General features: G+C 67.9%; 2 protein-coding genes across 2 annotated transcripts; both read left to right on the top strand.

The window, feature by feature from the left end:
• The first annotated feature begins 2,368 nt into the window (after positions 1–2,368).
• PPP1R27 (protein phosphatase 1 regulatory subunit 27) lies at positions 2,369–3,534 on the top strand. Its single transcript, XM_029056747.1, is given in 4 exon segments — positions 2,369–2,711; positions 3,148–3,240; positions 3,243–3,297; positions 3,411–3,534. Coding segments are annotated over 4 exon segments (615 nt in total).
• Positions 3,535–4,652: 1,118 nt separating this feature from the next.
• MCRIP1 (MAPK regulated corepressor interacting protein 1) lies at positions 4,653–10,988 on the top strand. The gene is made up of 7 exons (XM_029056746.2): positions 4,653–4,692; positions 5,371–5,616; positions 6,795–7,022; positions 8,624–8,690; positions 8,771–8,889; positions 9,865–9,966; positions 10,129–10,988. Exons 1-7 carry the CDS (start codon positions 4,653–4,655, stop codon positions 10,191–10,193), a joined length of 867 nt encoding a protein of 288 aa, XP_028912579.1. The 3' UTR covers positions 10,194–10,988.
• Positions 10,989–11,816: the final 828 nt, after the last annotated feature.

Below are 11,816 nucleotides of genomic sequence, written 5' to 3'. Positions count from 1 at the left end.
CCGAGGCGAAGAGAAATAAATAAATGAGAGATGAGGACCAGAGTGCCGTGGGACTGGGAAAGAGGGCGGGGTGGGGGAATGGAGAAAAGGGAGCGAGTCGGGGTGACGGGGAAGGGAGTGGGAGAAGAGGAAAGGAGGGTGCAGTCAGGGAAGGCCTCTTGGAGGAGATGGGCTTTCAATAAGGCTTCGAAGGGAGGGGCCAGCCATCGTCTGGCAGGCGTAAGGAGGGAGGGCGTTCCGGGCCGGAGGTAGGACGTGGCGAGCTGCAGAAAAGCCACGTTCCCTGCCGCTTAAGCTACGGTCGGCCCGGTACGCAAGCTAACAGAAGTCGCCTTGTCAGAACAAGCCAAACCCCCGCGGCGGAACTCGTCCCGTCTAAAGAGTCCGACTCATCTCGTCGGTGCCAGCTGGGCGTAAGAACAGGTAGGCATCCACTACGGCACGAGGTCCAGTTCCTGCCCTTGAGCATCTTAGAGCCCGGGCGCGTGACCGGGTGGATATGTTGCAGACGTGGTCGGAACATGACTGTTCCGGGCAGGGAATGATGCTTTTTAACTAAGCGCTCATTAGGGGCCGAGCACTGTTCTAAGCGCCGGGGTGCAGGCAAGGTAACCGGGTTGTCCCACCTGGGGCTCACAGTCTTCATCCCCATCTTCCAGATGAGATAACTGAGGCACAGAGAAGTGAAGCGGCTTGCCCAAGATCTCACAGCAGAGAAGTGGCAGAGGTGTGATTAGAACCCACGTCCTCTGACCCCCCCCCCCCCCAAGCCCGGGCTCTCTCCGCTAAGCCACGCTGCTGCTGCTGCTGTTTATTGTCGCGCCGTACTTTCCTAGGCGCCTAACTGTAGTGCTCTGCCCACGGTAAGCGCTCAGTAATTACGACTGAAAGAACGAATGAACGTGAGTCGAAGCACAGATAGCTCCAGATGTGGATAGCGGATAGAGCCCGGGGCTGGGAGTCGAAAGGACCTGGGTTCCAGTCCTGGCTCCGCCACGTGACTGCTGTGAGACCTTAGACAGGTCTTCTCTGGGCCTCAGTTCCCCCATCTGTAAAACGGGGATGAAGACGGCGAGCCCCACGTGGGACAGGGACTGAGTCCAACCCGATTACTTTGTTTCTACCCCAGCGCTTAGAACGGTGCCCGGCACATAGTAAGCGCTTAAATGCCGTTTTAAAAAATACTAGTAAATGAACGAACTCGGTGGTATTAAGCGTTTACTACAGGCCGAGCGCTACGTTAAGCGCTGGGGTAGACACAAGGTGAGCAGATCCCACACGGGACTCCAGACCAAGTGAATCCCACTTTGCAGATGAGGTCACTGAGGCCCGGAGAAGTGAAGTGACTTGCCTAAGGTCACGCGGCAGATGAGGGGCGGAGCCGGGATGAGAACCCAGGTCCTCCTGACTCCCGGGTCCGGGTTCTACCCGTTAGGCCGCGTTGATCTCGCTTCCGTGCGCGCGGCCCCGGACGAGGCTCTTGGAGGGGTCCAATAAGACAGAGATCTCGTATCTTCCCCGGCGCTTAGTACAGTGCTTGGCACATAGTAAGCCCTCCCCAGATGCCACAGTGATCATCGGGGGAGCCGGAGCTTCTCGGTCCAGTAGACGGGATCTGAGTTCCCGGGGCTTTAAGGGGATTTGCCACTTCCTGGTGGCTATTTTTAGATCTCCTTTCTCTCTCAGCTGGCTGGGGGCCCGGCTCTCCCTCTGCCCCGAAAGGGGAAGAGAGGAGACCGGCCTGTCCCCCTTTACGGCTTTCCGCGGCTTGGTTTCCTCATCCGTAAAAATGGGGATTCGATCCCGGTCCTCCCGGTCTCTTCGACCCAGAGAAGCGGCGAGGCCTAGCGGGTGGAGATGGTGGATGGTGGTGGATCCCGCCTGGGCCTGGGAGTCAGAAGGACCAGGCTTTTCATCTTGGCCCTGCCACTCGTCTGCGGTGTGACCTCGGACAAGCCGCTTTACTTCCCTGGGCCTCGGTCCCCTCGTCTGGAAAACGGGGATGAAGACTGGGAGCCCTATGTGGGACAGGGACCGCGTCCAACCCGATTAACTTGAATCTACCCCAGCGCTTAGAACGGTGCCTGGAGTAAGCGCTCGACAGATACCACGGTTACTATTATCCTCATCCCACCCGATTATCCCGTCTCTCTTAGGCCAGTAGTCAGCCGGAAGGGCCGAGCTAAGGCCGCGAGGCTCATCGGTCGCCCGAGAGGCCCGGTCCAGCTGTGGGCCGGGGGGGGCAGGTGACCGGACCGGAGTCGACCCGGCGACAGGTGCGCTGAAAGCCGAGCCGCCCGAGCATGAGTCCGAGCACGGGGAGGCGGAGGGGGGCGGCTCGGTTACACCCCCCCTCGTGGCCAACGGGATGACCGGGGCGCTTTATATAGCCCACGGGGCCCTATATAAGGCGGAAGTGCTCGGGGCCTGGGAGGGACCCCCGCCGTCGCCGTCGGATCAGCCCCCCGGGACGTCCTGGGCCTGGCTCCCCTCCCCCCGGACCCCGCGCTTCGCCAGGATCGCCGAGGGGCCGGCCGGGATGCGGTACTCGGTCGCCGGCCGCTACCCGCGGCAGGCGCTGCAGGCCGGACGTAGCGTCCGCTTCCCCGACGCCGGTCCTCCTTCGTGGACCACATCCGCAGGGGACCTGGAGCAGGTGGGCCGCTTCATCCGGGCCCGCAAGGTCACGCTGGACACCATCTACCCCTCGGGTGAGACCCGCAGCCGTCCGGCGGGCCGGGGTGGGGGGCTGACCGGAAACGGGCTCCGGCAGGCTTTCCTCCGCCGGACCCCCAACTCGATCCATCAGCGGTGCTTCTGAGCGCTCGCCGGGCACCGCGCTAAGCTCTCTGCTCGGGGCCGGGGCTTGGCGGGAGGGACGGAGAATCCCGGGCCCTTGGCTCCGCCTCTCCCACGCATCTCCCCTCGACGGGGTCACGTCCGAGCCCCCGGCCTCCTCCAGGCTCCGGCCCTCGGGCCCGAAGTACGGCAGGGGGCAGGGTCGGGCTCGGGCCCGTCTCGGAGGGGAGGCCCGGTGTGCCCGCCGGCCCGGCGCGGACCCTTCCGCCGACCGAGAGGGAGCCGGGGCTGCGCCTCTCCCGCCCCCCGGCTCCCACTGAGGGCCCCCCGGCCGGGTTCCCCCACCAGGTCTGGCCGCCCTGCACGAAGCCGTGCTGTCCGGGAACCTGGAGTGCGTGAAACTGCTCGTCAGATATGGGGCCGACATCCACCAGCGGGACGAGACGGGTGGACCGCCCTCCACATGGCCTGCAGCGACGGCTACCCCGACATCGCCAGGTGAGGGGGCTCGGCCCGGGGATGCGGGGGGATCCCCTCCCCCCAGCCCGCCCCCGCCCGGGCCGGTTCGGACGGCCCGGGCGTTCACGGGCTCTCCCCTCTCTCCCTTCCAGGTACCTCATCTCCCTGGGCGCCGACACGGACGCCACCAACGACGACGGCGACTCGCCCTCCGACCTCGTCGACCCCGAGTACAAGGACCTGGTGGAGCTCTTCAAGGGAGCCACGGTGGACTGAGGCGACACCCCCCCCCCCCGGGCCCCCCGACCCGCGCCCGCCCGCTCCCGGCCCCCGACGCCGTCGCGGGGCGGAGCTCCGGGCCGGGCCCGAGGGAGAGGAGGCGAGATCGAGCGCGGCCCTAACGCGTGCGTGTGTAGAGACCGTAGGCTGTTTGACCGCTAAGGCGGTCGTTGCACTATTCACCCCGCACCCCCTCAACGCTCGGGCTACTAACCGCCGACCAGACACGCGTGAGCGTCTGAGCGGGGGTGTGCACGTGGAAGCGCGGGAGGTGTCCCGGTCAGCCGCGGCGGTGGTCCCAGACGGGTCCGGGGAGGGTGCGGATCGGGCCGGCTGGAGAGACGGAGCGGGGGGGACCGGAAGGTCCCGGGGTTAGGCGGAACGGGGTGGGGGTGGTCCGAAGGCCGGGGGCCGCGACGGAGGTGCCCAGCGGGGCCCCGGGACCCTCCCAGCGTGGGGAGAGGCCGGAGGCCGGACGATCCCGGGACCTTTGCCCCCGGGGACCAAAAGCTGCCCGTCCCCGCGGGCCGGGTCCTTCTTCTCCAAGTCTTAATCTCCTAGTCCGGGACCCCCCAGGTTTGGCTTTTTCTATGGGATATTAATGTCTGTCTGTTTTTTTATCGTGAAACTTTTTACTTTTTCAATAAACGTGATTTCCACAGACCGAGGCGGTGACCCCCCCCCCCGCGCCCCGGGCGCCTCGTCTCTCCGCCTTGACCCTCACCGGGGGTCGAGCTGAAGCGGGTCGTCGCCGGGTTCCCCTCTACTTGTGGATCCTAATCCCGCCTCCGCCACTAATCACGTGTGTGATTTTGGGCAAGTCATTTCACTTCTCTGTGACTCGGTGACCCCAGCTGTCCCCACGTGGGACAATCCGACGACCTTCTATCTCCCCCAGAGCTTGGAACGGTGCTCGGCACATAGTGAGCGCTTCTTTTTATTATTACTGATAATCTGGACCCTCCAGATCTCAGAGAAGCCGCAGGGCCCAGTGGGAAGAGCCCGGGCCTGGCCGTCAGAGGACGTGGGTTCTGATCCCGCCCCTTGTCTGCTGTGTGACTCTGGCCAAGTCGCTCGCTTCTCTGGGCCTCGGTTCCCTCCCCTGGAAAACGGGGATGGAGGCGGCGGGCCCTCAGACCGGTTTCTCGGCACAGAGTAAGCGCTTAACGAATCCCTCCGTCGCCATCGTTATCATCCCTATCGCCATTATCGGCCTGGACGGCCCCAAACGCCGTCGGGCCGTCGCCGCGGTGCAAGGCGGTGCGGCTCGGCGGAGAGAGCCCGGGCTTAGGACACAGGGGTCGTGGGTTCTGTTCCCGCCTCCGCCCCCCCCCCCCCGTCAGCTGGGTGACTTCGGACGAGTCACTTCACTTCTCTTAGAGAAGCAGCGTGGCTCAGTGGAAAGAGCACAGTGGGCTTTGGAGTCAGAGGTCATGAGTTCGAATCCCGGCTCTGCCACTTGTCAGCTGTGGGACTGTGGGCAAGTCACTTAACTTCTCGGTGCCTCAGTTCCCTCCTCTGTAAAATGGGGATGAAGACCGTGAGCCCCACGGGGGACATCCTGATTCCCCTGTGTCTACCCCAGCGCTCAGAACAGTGCTCGGCACATAGTCAGCGCTTAACAAATACCAACATTATTATTATCATTCTCTGGGCCTCGGTTCCCTCCTCTGGAAAATGGGGGCGAAGCCCGGGAGCCCACAGGGGACCGCCCCATGACCCTGGGTCTCCCCCAGCGCTCAGAAGAGGGCCCGGGACGGAGGAGGCGCTTAACGGATACCGATATTATGATTTGATGATTTTGATTATGATATGGATTACGAATCCCCACAGGGGGGCGGGGGGCGGAGCCCGCGGAGGCCCCGCCTTCCGCTCCCCTCCCCGCCGCCGGGGGGCGCGCGCGTTGCCCCGCCGCCATCGCCCGCGAGGGGCCGGCTGGGGGGGGGGAGGGGGGCGAGCGGGCGCTCCCGCGCCTGCGCGGGGCCGGCGGTTGCGTCACTTCCGGGCCGGGTCGGGTCGGGCCGGGTCGGGTCCGGGCGGGGCCTCCTCGGCTGGGAGCGTCGGGCGCCGCGGGGCTGAAGGTGAGGTGAGGGGGGGGCCGCCCGCGACCCCGCCCCCATTCCCTCCCCCCCTCCCCCCGGGCCGTCGGGGCCCCGGCCGCGCTGTCGCGATAGGGCGGGGCGCGGCTCGGCGCGCCGCGGTTGGGGGAGGGGCGGCCGCGGGGCGCCAGACGCGACCCCCAGGTGACCCCGGGGCCCCCCCCCCCGCCCCCTCCCCGGACCACCCCTAAGCGCCTCCCCGCGGGACCTCCCGCCCCCGCCCCGGAACCCCTAAATACCCCTCTGCGCGACCCCCTCCTTCCCCTGCCCCTCAGGGACCCCGAAATGCCCCCCCCCGAACTCCCCCATTCCCTGCCGGCCCCCTGCCTCCTACCCACACTCCTAAATGCCCCCCCCCCCCCCCCGCGAGACCTCCCTGCCCCCTACTCAGAACCCTAAATGCCCCCCCCCGAAGCCCTCCCGGACCCCTTAACCGCCCCCCTGCCCGGACCCCCCCGAACTCCCCCCTGCCCGGCCCCTGCACCCCCGGCCCCTAAAGGCCTACGTGCACCCCCCATCCCTCCCCAGCGCCCCCAAATGCCCCCCTCTCTGGTCCCTGCATCCCTCCATCCCGCCCGCCCCCATCCCCCACCCACCCACCCCCCTAAATGCCCCCCCGTCTCCCGCCCTGCCCCCCTCAAAGCCCCCCGACCCCGGCCCGGCCCTGCCCATTGGTCTCCGGGGTGGCGGGAGACCTGAGACCCCCCGACCCCGGAGACCGGGTGGCGAGGAGGGGCCGAGCCGTGGGTGCCCAGTTGCTTCGAAGATGAGCGACGGGAAGGGCAGATCAGGCCACGGGGACCGAAAAAAGGCCCCCCCCCCCCTCGGTCCACCCGGATGCCGCAGGCTCCCGTTGCCATGGTGACGGCTGTCGCCCTCCATCCCCCTGCCTCCGGAGGAGGACGCGGAGGGAGGGCCGGCCCGCCCGCCGCGGGATCGGAACCCCGCTCCGCCGACGGGCCCGCCACCCGGCCGGCGTTTGAGGGAGCCGGACCCTCCCGGGCGCTTAGTACGCTGCTCACCCACCGTGAGCGCTCAGTAAATACGACTGAGTGCAAGGGGCAGAGATCCCCAGACCCCCACGGGGATTCCGGCAGGGGTGGAGGGCGAGAGCTGGGGGCTCCGAGCGTTGACCCCCCGATTTCCCGATCGCCTCCAGCTCCTCCTCATCCTCCCGGACTCCGCCCGGACAGCCGAGGCCAGAGGACCGGAAAGAGCCCCGCTCTTTGAGCGCCTGGGAGAGTATCGCGGAGCGGACCCGATCCCCCCCCGCCCTCAAGGAGCCGGCCGCCTGCCGGGCGCGGACCACCGTTCCCGGCACTTGGGAGACTACGGCGGAGCGGACCCGATCCCCCTGCACCTCGAGGAGCCGACCGGCCGGCGACCGTAAGCCGGCGGTGGCGTTCTCGGCCGGCCCCGGCCAGAGAGCGAGATCTCGGGGGTGGGGTGGAGGAGGAGGCCCCCGGGATGGGGGGGATGCGTGGGGAAGACGGGGGTGGACCCCTGAAGGCCACAGATTCCGGGTCCTGGGGCCGGACCCTCGCCGGGGCCTGGACGGATGGGGGCGGGGGGGCTCCCGCCGGCCCCTCCTCCTTCACCCCGGATGCCCTTTGCCGAGCCCGGGGACCCCCGCGGGCGGCCGGCTATAAATAAGACCCTCCTGGCCGGAGGTGGGGAGGGGGCTGTGGAAATCCCCGGCCCCGGGAGCCCGCCTAGAAATGGCCGGCCGGGGGGCGGGGGTCCGTTCACTGGGCTGGGGCCGGTCCGTCCCTCCCCGCTCCGCCCGCCCGGGGGTTCTTCCCAGAGCCCACCCCCCAAAGCCGTGGCCGCCCGATAGGACCCTTCCTCGCTCCGCCCGTAGGGACGGGATCGGGGGTCCGAGCCGTCCTTCCCGCGGCGGGCTCTGTCACCGCGGTCGCTGCCGCTAAGGCAGAACCGGACCTCGAGTTGGCCCGGCGTGGCTCCGACCCCAGGCGCCTACACCCTCCGGAACCCGTCCCCCAGGCGGCATGTACCCCCGGGGGGCGGCCCCCGCCCGTCTACGCCTCCCCGAAACGGTCCGCCCTGCCGGGGTTTGAATTGGAGCCTGCCACAACTCCAATTTCCCGAGGGGGCCCCGGGCACCCCTCTCCGGGCCGGCCGGCGCGCCCTCCCTCCCTCCCGGCGGGCCGCGCCCCGGGAGCCCCTCGGGGGGCTGGCACGGCTTTCAGCCCTCCCCCGCCCCCGGGGACTCCGTCCTCACTCGTCTTCCCCGAGCGCCTGCCGGGAGAGCACCCCGGGAGCTCGCCGGGGACCCGGGGCTTAATCGGGGAAGGGCCTCCCGGAGGAGGCGGCCGGGGCGCTCGGCCGGTTTGGGATCGAAACGGAACCTCCCTCCGCCCCGAGGGAGAGCCCCAAACAGCCCGGCTGCCCGCAGAGCGGGCGGAGTGTCAGCGCGAGCCCGCAGCGCTGGGGTCCGCTGCCCGGCCCCCCGCGTTTCATTCGTTCGTTCGGTTGTGTTTATCGAGCGCTTACTATGTGCAGAGCACCGTAATAAGTAATAATTCGGTAACAGATAGGGACAATCTCTGCCCAGCGACGGGCTTACGGTCTCAACGGGGGAGACAGACAACAAAACAAATAGTCTGGCGTGGCTGTCGTCAAGATACGTAGAATCGGAGATGTATACACGTCATTAACAAAACAAACAGAGTAATGAATAATCTATACAAATATGCACAAGCGCTGTGGGGAGCGGAGAGGGGAAGAGCAGAGGGAAAGAGAGGGCTCAGTCTGGGAAGGCCTCCTGGAGGAGGGGAGCCCTCGGTAGGTCTTTGACGCCCCGGGACCGTGGGGTTCGAAACTCTTCAAAGTCCGGGACGGGCAGGTCGGAGGGAAACGGGGGTGGGGTCGACCGGTTCCGGAAGGGGAGCGGTGGCCTCGGCCCCCCCCCCCGATTCCCGCCCGGAGCCCTCCCCGACCCTCCCACGACCCTCGCTGTCCCGCAGCGGCCAGACGAGAGCAGGCGAGGCCCCGAGCGGAGGAGGCCGGCCCGGACAGCCCCGCGATGACCAGGTGAGCCGCGGCCCGGGGCCGGGGGGGGCGCGGCCGGGGGGCGCGGGGGCCCCTCGGTCTGACCCCTCGCCCTCCCTCAGCTCCCCCGTGTCCAGAGTCGTCTACAACGGCAAGAGGAACAGCAGCCCCCGCTCGCCAACCAACAGCAGCGAGATCTTCACTCCGGCCCACGAGGAGAATGTACGCTTCATCTACGAAGGTGGGCCTCCCGCCGCCCCTCCCTGCCTCCCTCCCCCTGCCCGCCCTGGCTCTTGCGGTCCACTGTGGGCGGAGGACCCTGCCGTGAGTCCTCAGAGGTCGTGGGTTCCAATCCTGGCCGGGCCGCGCTTGTCTGCTCTCTGACCTTCACCTCTCTGGGCCTCCGTTCCTCCGTCTGGAAAATGGGTATCGAGACGGGTAGCCCCTTGAGGGACGTGGACTGTGTCCAGCCTGATTAGCTTCTCTCTATCTTCACTTCTCTGTGCCTCAGTTCCCTCATCTGTAAAACGGGGATGTAGACCGCGAGCCTCATGTGGGACAGCCTCATTCCCCTGTATCTACCCCGGCGCTTAGAACAGTGCTCTGCACGTAGTAAGCGCTTGACAAATGCCAACATTTATCTCTCTATCAGCGCTTAGTCCAGTGCCTGGCACCTACTGAGCGCTTAACGAATAGCAGAAAAAAAAGAATCAGACCTGGTCCCTGTCCCTGGGTTGGGGGGGGGAGCTTGCAATGGGTTGCGTCTACTAACTTGCATCGTCCTCTCCCAAAAGGCTCCGTCCAGTGCTCCGCACAGAGTGAGAGCTCAAAAATTACGATCGCCCGACTCTGGCAGGCGCTCGGCCCAGGCGTTCAGTCAGTCAGTCCTGATACGACTGAATGACTGAATTGAGCGCCTCCTGTGTGCAGAGCACTGTACTGAGTACTTGGGGGGGGTACAGCCGGGCAACAGATAGAGAGAATCCCTGTCCACGACGGGCTCACAGTCTAGAAGGGGGGAGAGAGACAAGCGAAGAGGCGTCGGCTTCGCGAGCGGTGGACGCTCAGCTGAGATGCCCCCCGCAGCTCTGGGGTCCCGGGCCCGGGCCCTCCGGGGGAGGCGGAGGCTCCGGTCCGTCGGCCCTTGTCCGTCCCCCCCCCCCCCCCGGGCGCCCCCCTGACCGGCCGGCCCCCCGCCCCTCCCCTCCCCCGGCAGCATGGCAGTGCGTGGAGCGAGATTTGCGGAACCAGACGGCCGGCAGCGAGCGGGGCCTGGTGGAGGAGTACGTCGAGAAGGTGCCCAACCCCGGCCTGAAGAGTGAGTCGTCCGCCCGTGCCCCCCGGCCCCCTGGCTTGAGGAGAGGGGCCCCGTGGGGAGGGGGCGGACCCGAGGCGCCCGGTCGGACGGCGGGGCGGGGAGGGGGGGGCCCTCCCCTCGCCCCGCCGGCCTCCGAGCCCCTCCTCCCTCCGCCCCCGACAGCTTTCAAGCCCGTCGACCTGAGCGACCTGAAGCGCAGGAGCATACAAGATGCCAAAAAGTCCTAAGGGCGGGGGCGTCCGGGACGGGGGTGCCCGGCCGCGCCCCTTCCCCGCCGCCCCCTCCCCGCCCCGCCCCCCGCCGACGTCCTCCGCCCGCTCGGGAGCCTCGGATCTTACGTCGGCTCCCCTCCCTCTCCTCCGGGCGGGGCGGCGGGCGAGGGGTCCGCGCCCGGCCCGGGCCCCGAAAGGACAGACTGGATTTGGTGGCGGTGGTTTCCCTGACCCCCCGGCCTCGCCCGCTCCCACCGCCGACCCAGGGATGCCCTCTCCTCTCCCCGGCCCCTTGGCCACCCGACGGGTCCCCGGAGGGGCCCGGCCCTGCCCGCCCTCCCCCGGCCGGGTGGTCCCCAAGGGGCCCGGGCTACCCCTCCTCCCCGTCCCCCCCGGCCGTCGGGTAGATGTTAAGAGCCCGGCTGCCCGTCGGCCGCGGCTCGTTCTGGACTTCCGGCCTCCCGGCCCCGTCCCGCTTCCCGTTCCGGCGTCTCTCCTCCGGCTGGGATTCCGGGGCCCCCTCCCCCCGACCCCGGCGGGAACCCCTCCCTCCCTGTGGGGCCGGGACTCCGGAGCCAAGGGGCCGGCCGGCGTCGGGAGATGTGCCGTGGCTCCCGGGGTCCCCCCCGTCCCCCAGGAGCCCGTGGGGCCGGGGCACCGGCGGGCTCCCCGAACCGGGAGAGGGCGGGGGTGGGGGGAACCCACCGCTCCTTCGCCAGATTCCCGCCCGACGGCCGACAGGCAGAGGGGGTACACCTCTCACGGAAGGTTGGGCAGCGTAAGGGACCCGCCGGTCTGCGGGGGGGGGGGGGGGGGGGGGGGCGGCCCGGATAAGCGCCCGGTACGGTGCTCGAACGCTTAGTACGCAGTAAGAGCTCAATAAATACGATCGATTGACTGACCTTTCGCTCCATTGGACGCAGGCGGGGACGAGAGGTCCGTAGCGCGTGGCCGACGGCGCGTCCCGGGAGACGACCCTGTCCCTTGACCGCTGACCCCAAGGGCCCCAGAGCCCGCTGGATCGGTCTTAGCCGTCCGGGCCTCCAGCTGCCCCTTCCTCGGTCCCGGCGGAGGACCCCCCCCCCCCCCCCCGCCCTCTCCACTCGGTCTCCCAACCCCATCCCGGAGTCCCCCAGTCCCCCTCGGCTGACCCGCGGGCCACAGGAGCCGGACGAGGCCCGGAGAGTTTTGCTTTAAGGGTGTCGGCTAAGCGCTTACTACGTGCCGGACACCGTACTGAGCACTGGGGGAGATACAAGCCGAATCGGGTGGGACACAGTCGGGGCTCGCAGCTAACCTCCATTTCACAGATGAGGGGACCGAGGCCCGGAAAGGCAGCGGGGGCGTCGGGAAGCAGCGTGGCTTAGCGGAAGGAGCCCGGGCTTGGGAGTCGGAGGTCGTGGGTTCTAATCCCGGATCCACCGCTTGTCTCCCGGCAAGGCATTTCACTCCTCTGGGCCGCGACGACCTCCGCTGTAAAATGGGGATTAAGACTGAGCCCACGTGGGACTCCCTGATCATCTTGTATCTACCTCAGCGCTTAGAACAGTGCGTGGCACATAGCGCTTAACAAATACCGTCATCATCATCATAATCCTCTGCCCTCCCGCATGCCGGGAAAGGGCAGGACCCACCCCC

Source organism: Ornithorhynchus anatinus, unplaced genomic scaffold (genome assembly GCF_004115215.2).
Source record: "Ornithorhynchus anatinus isolate Pmale09 unplaced genomic scaffold, mOrnAna1.pri.v4 scaffold_264_arrow_ctg1, whole genome shotgun sequence".
NCBI classification, from domain to species: domain Eukaryota; kingdom Metazoa; phylum Chordata; class Mammalia; order Monotremata; family Ornithorhynchidae; genus Ornithorhynchus; species Ornithorhynchus anatinus.
This window is presented reverse-complemented; position numbering and strand designations above follow the sequence as displayed.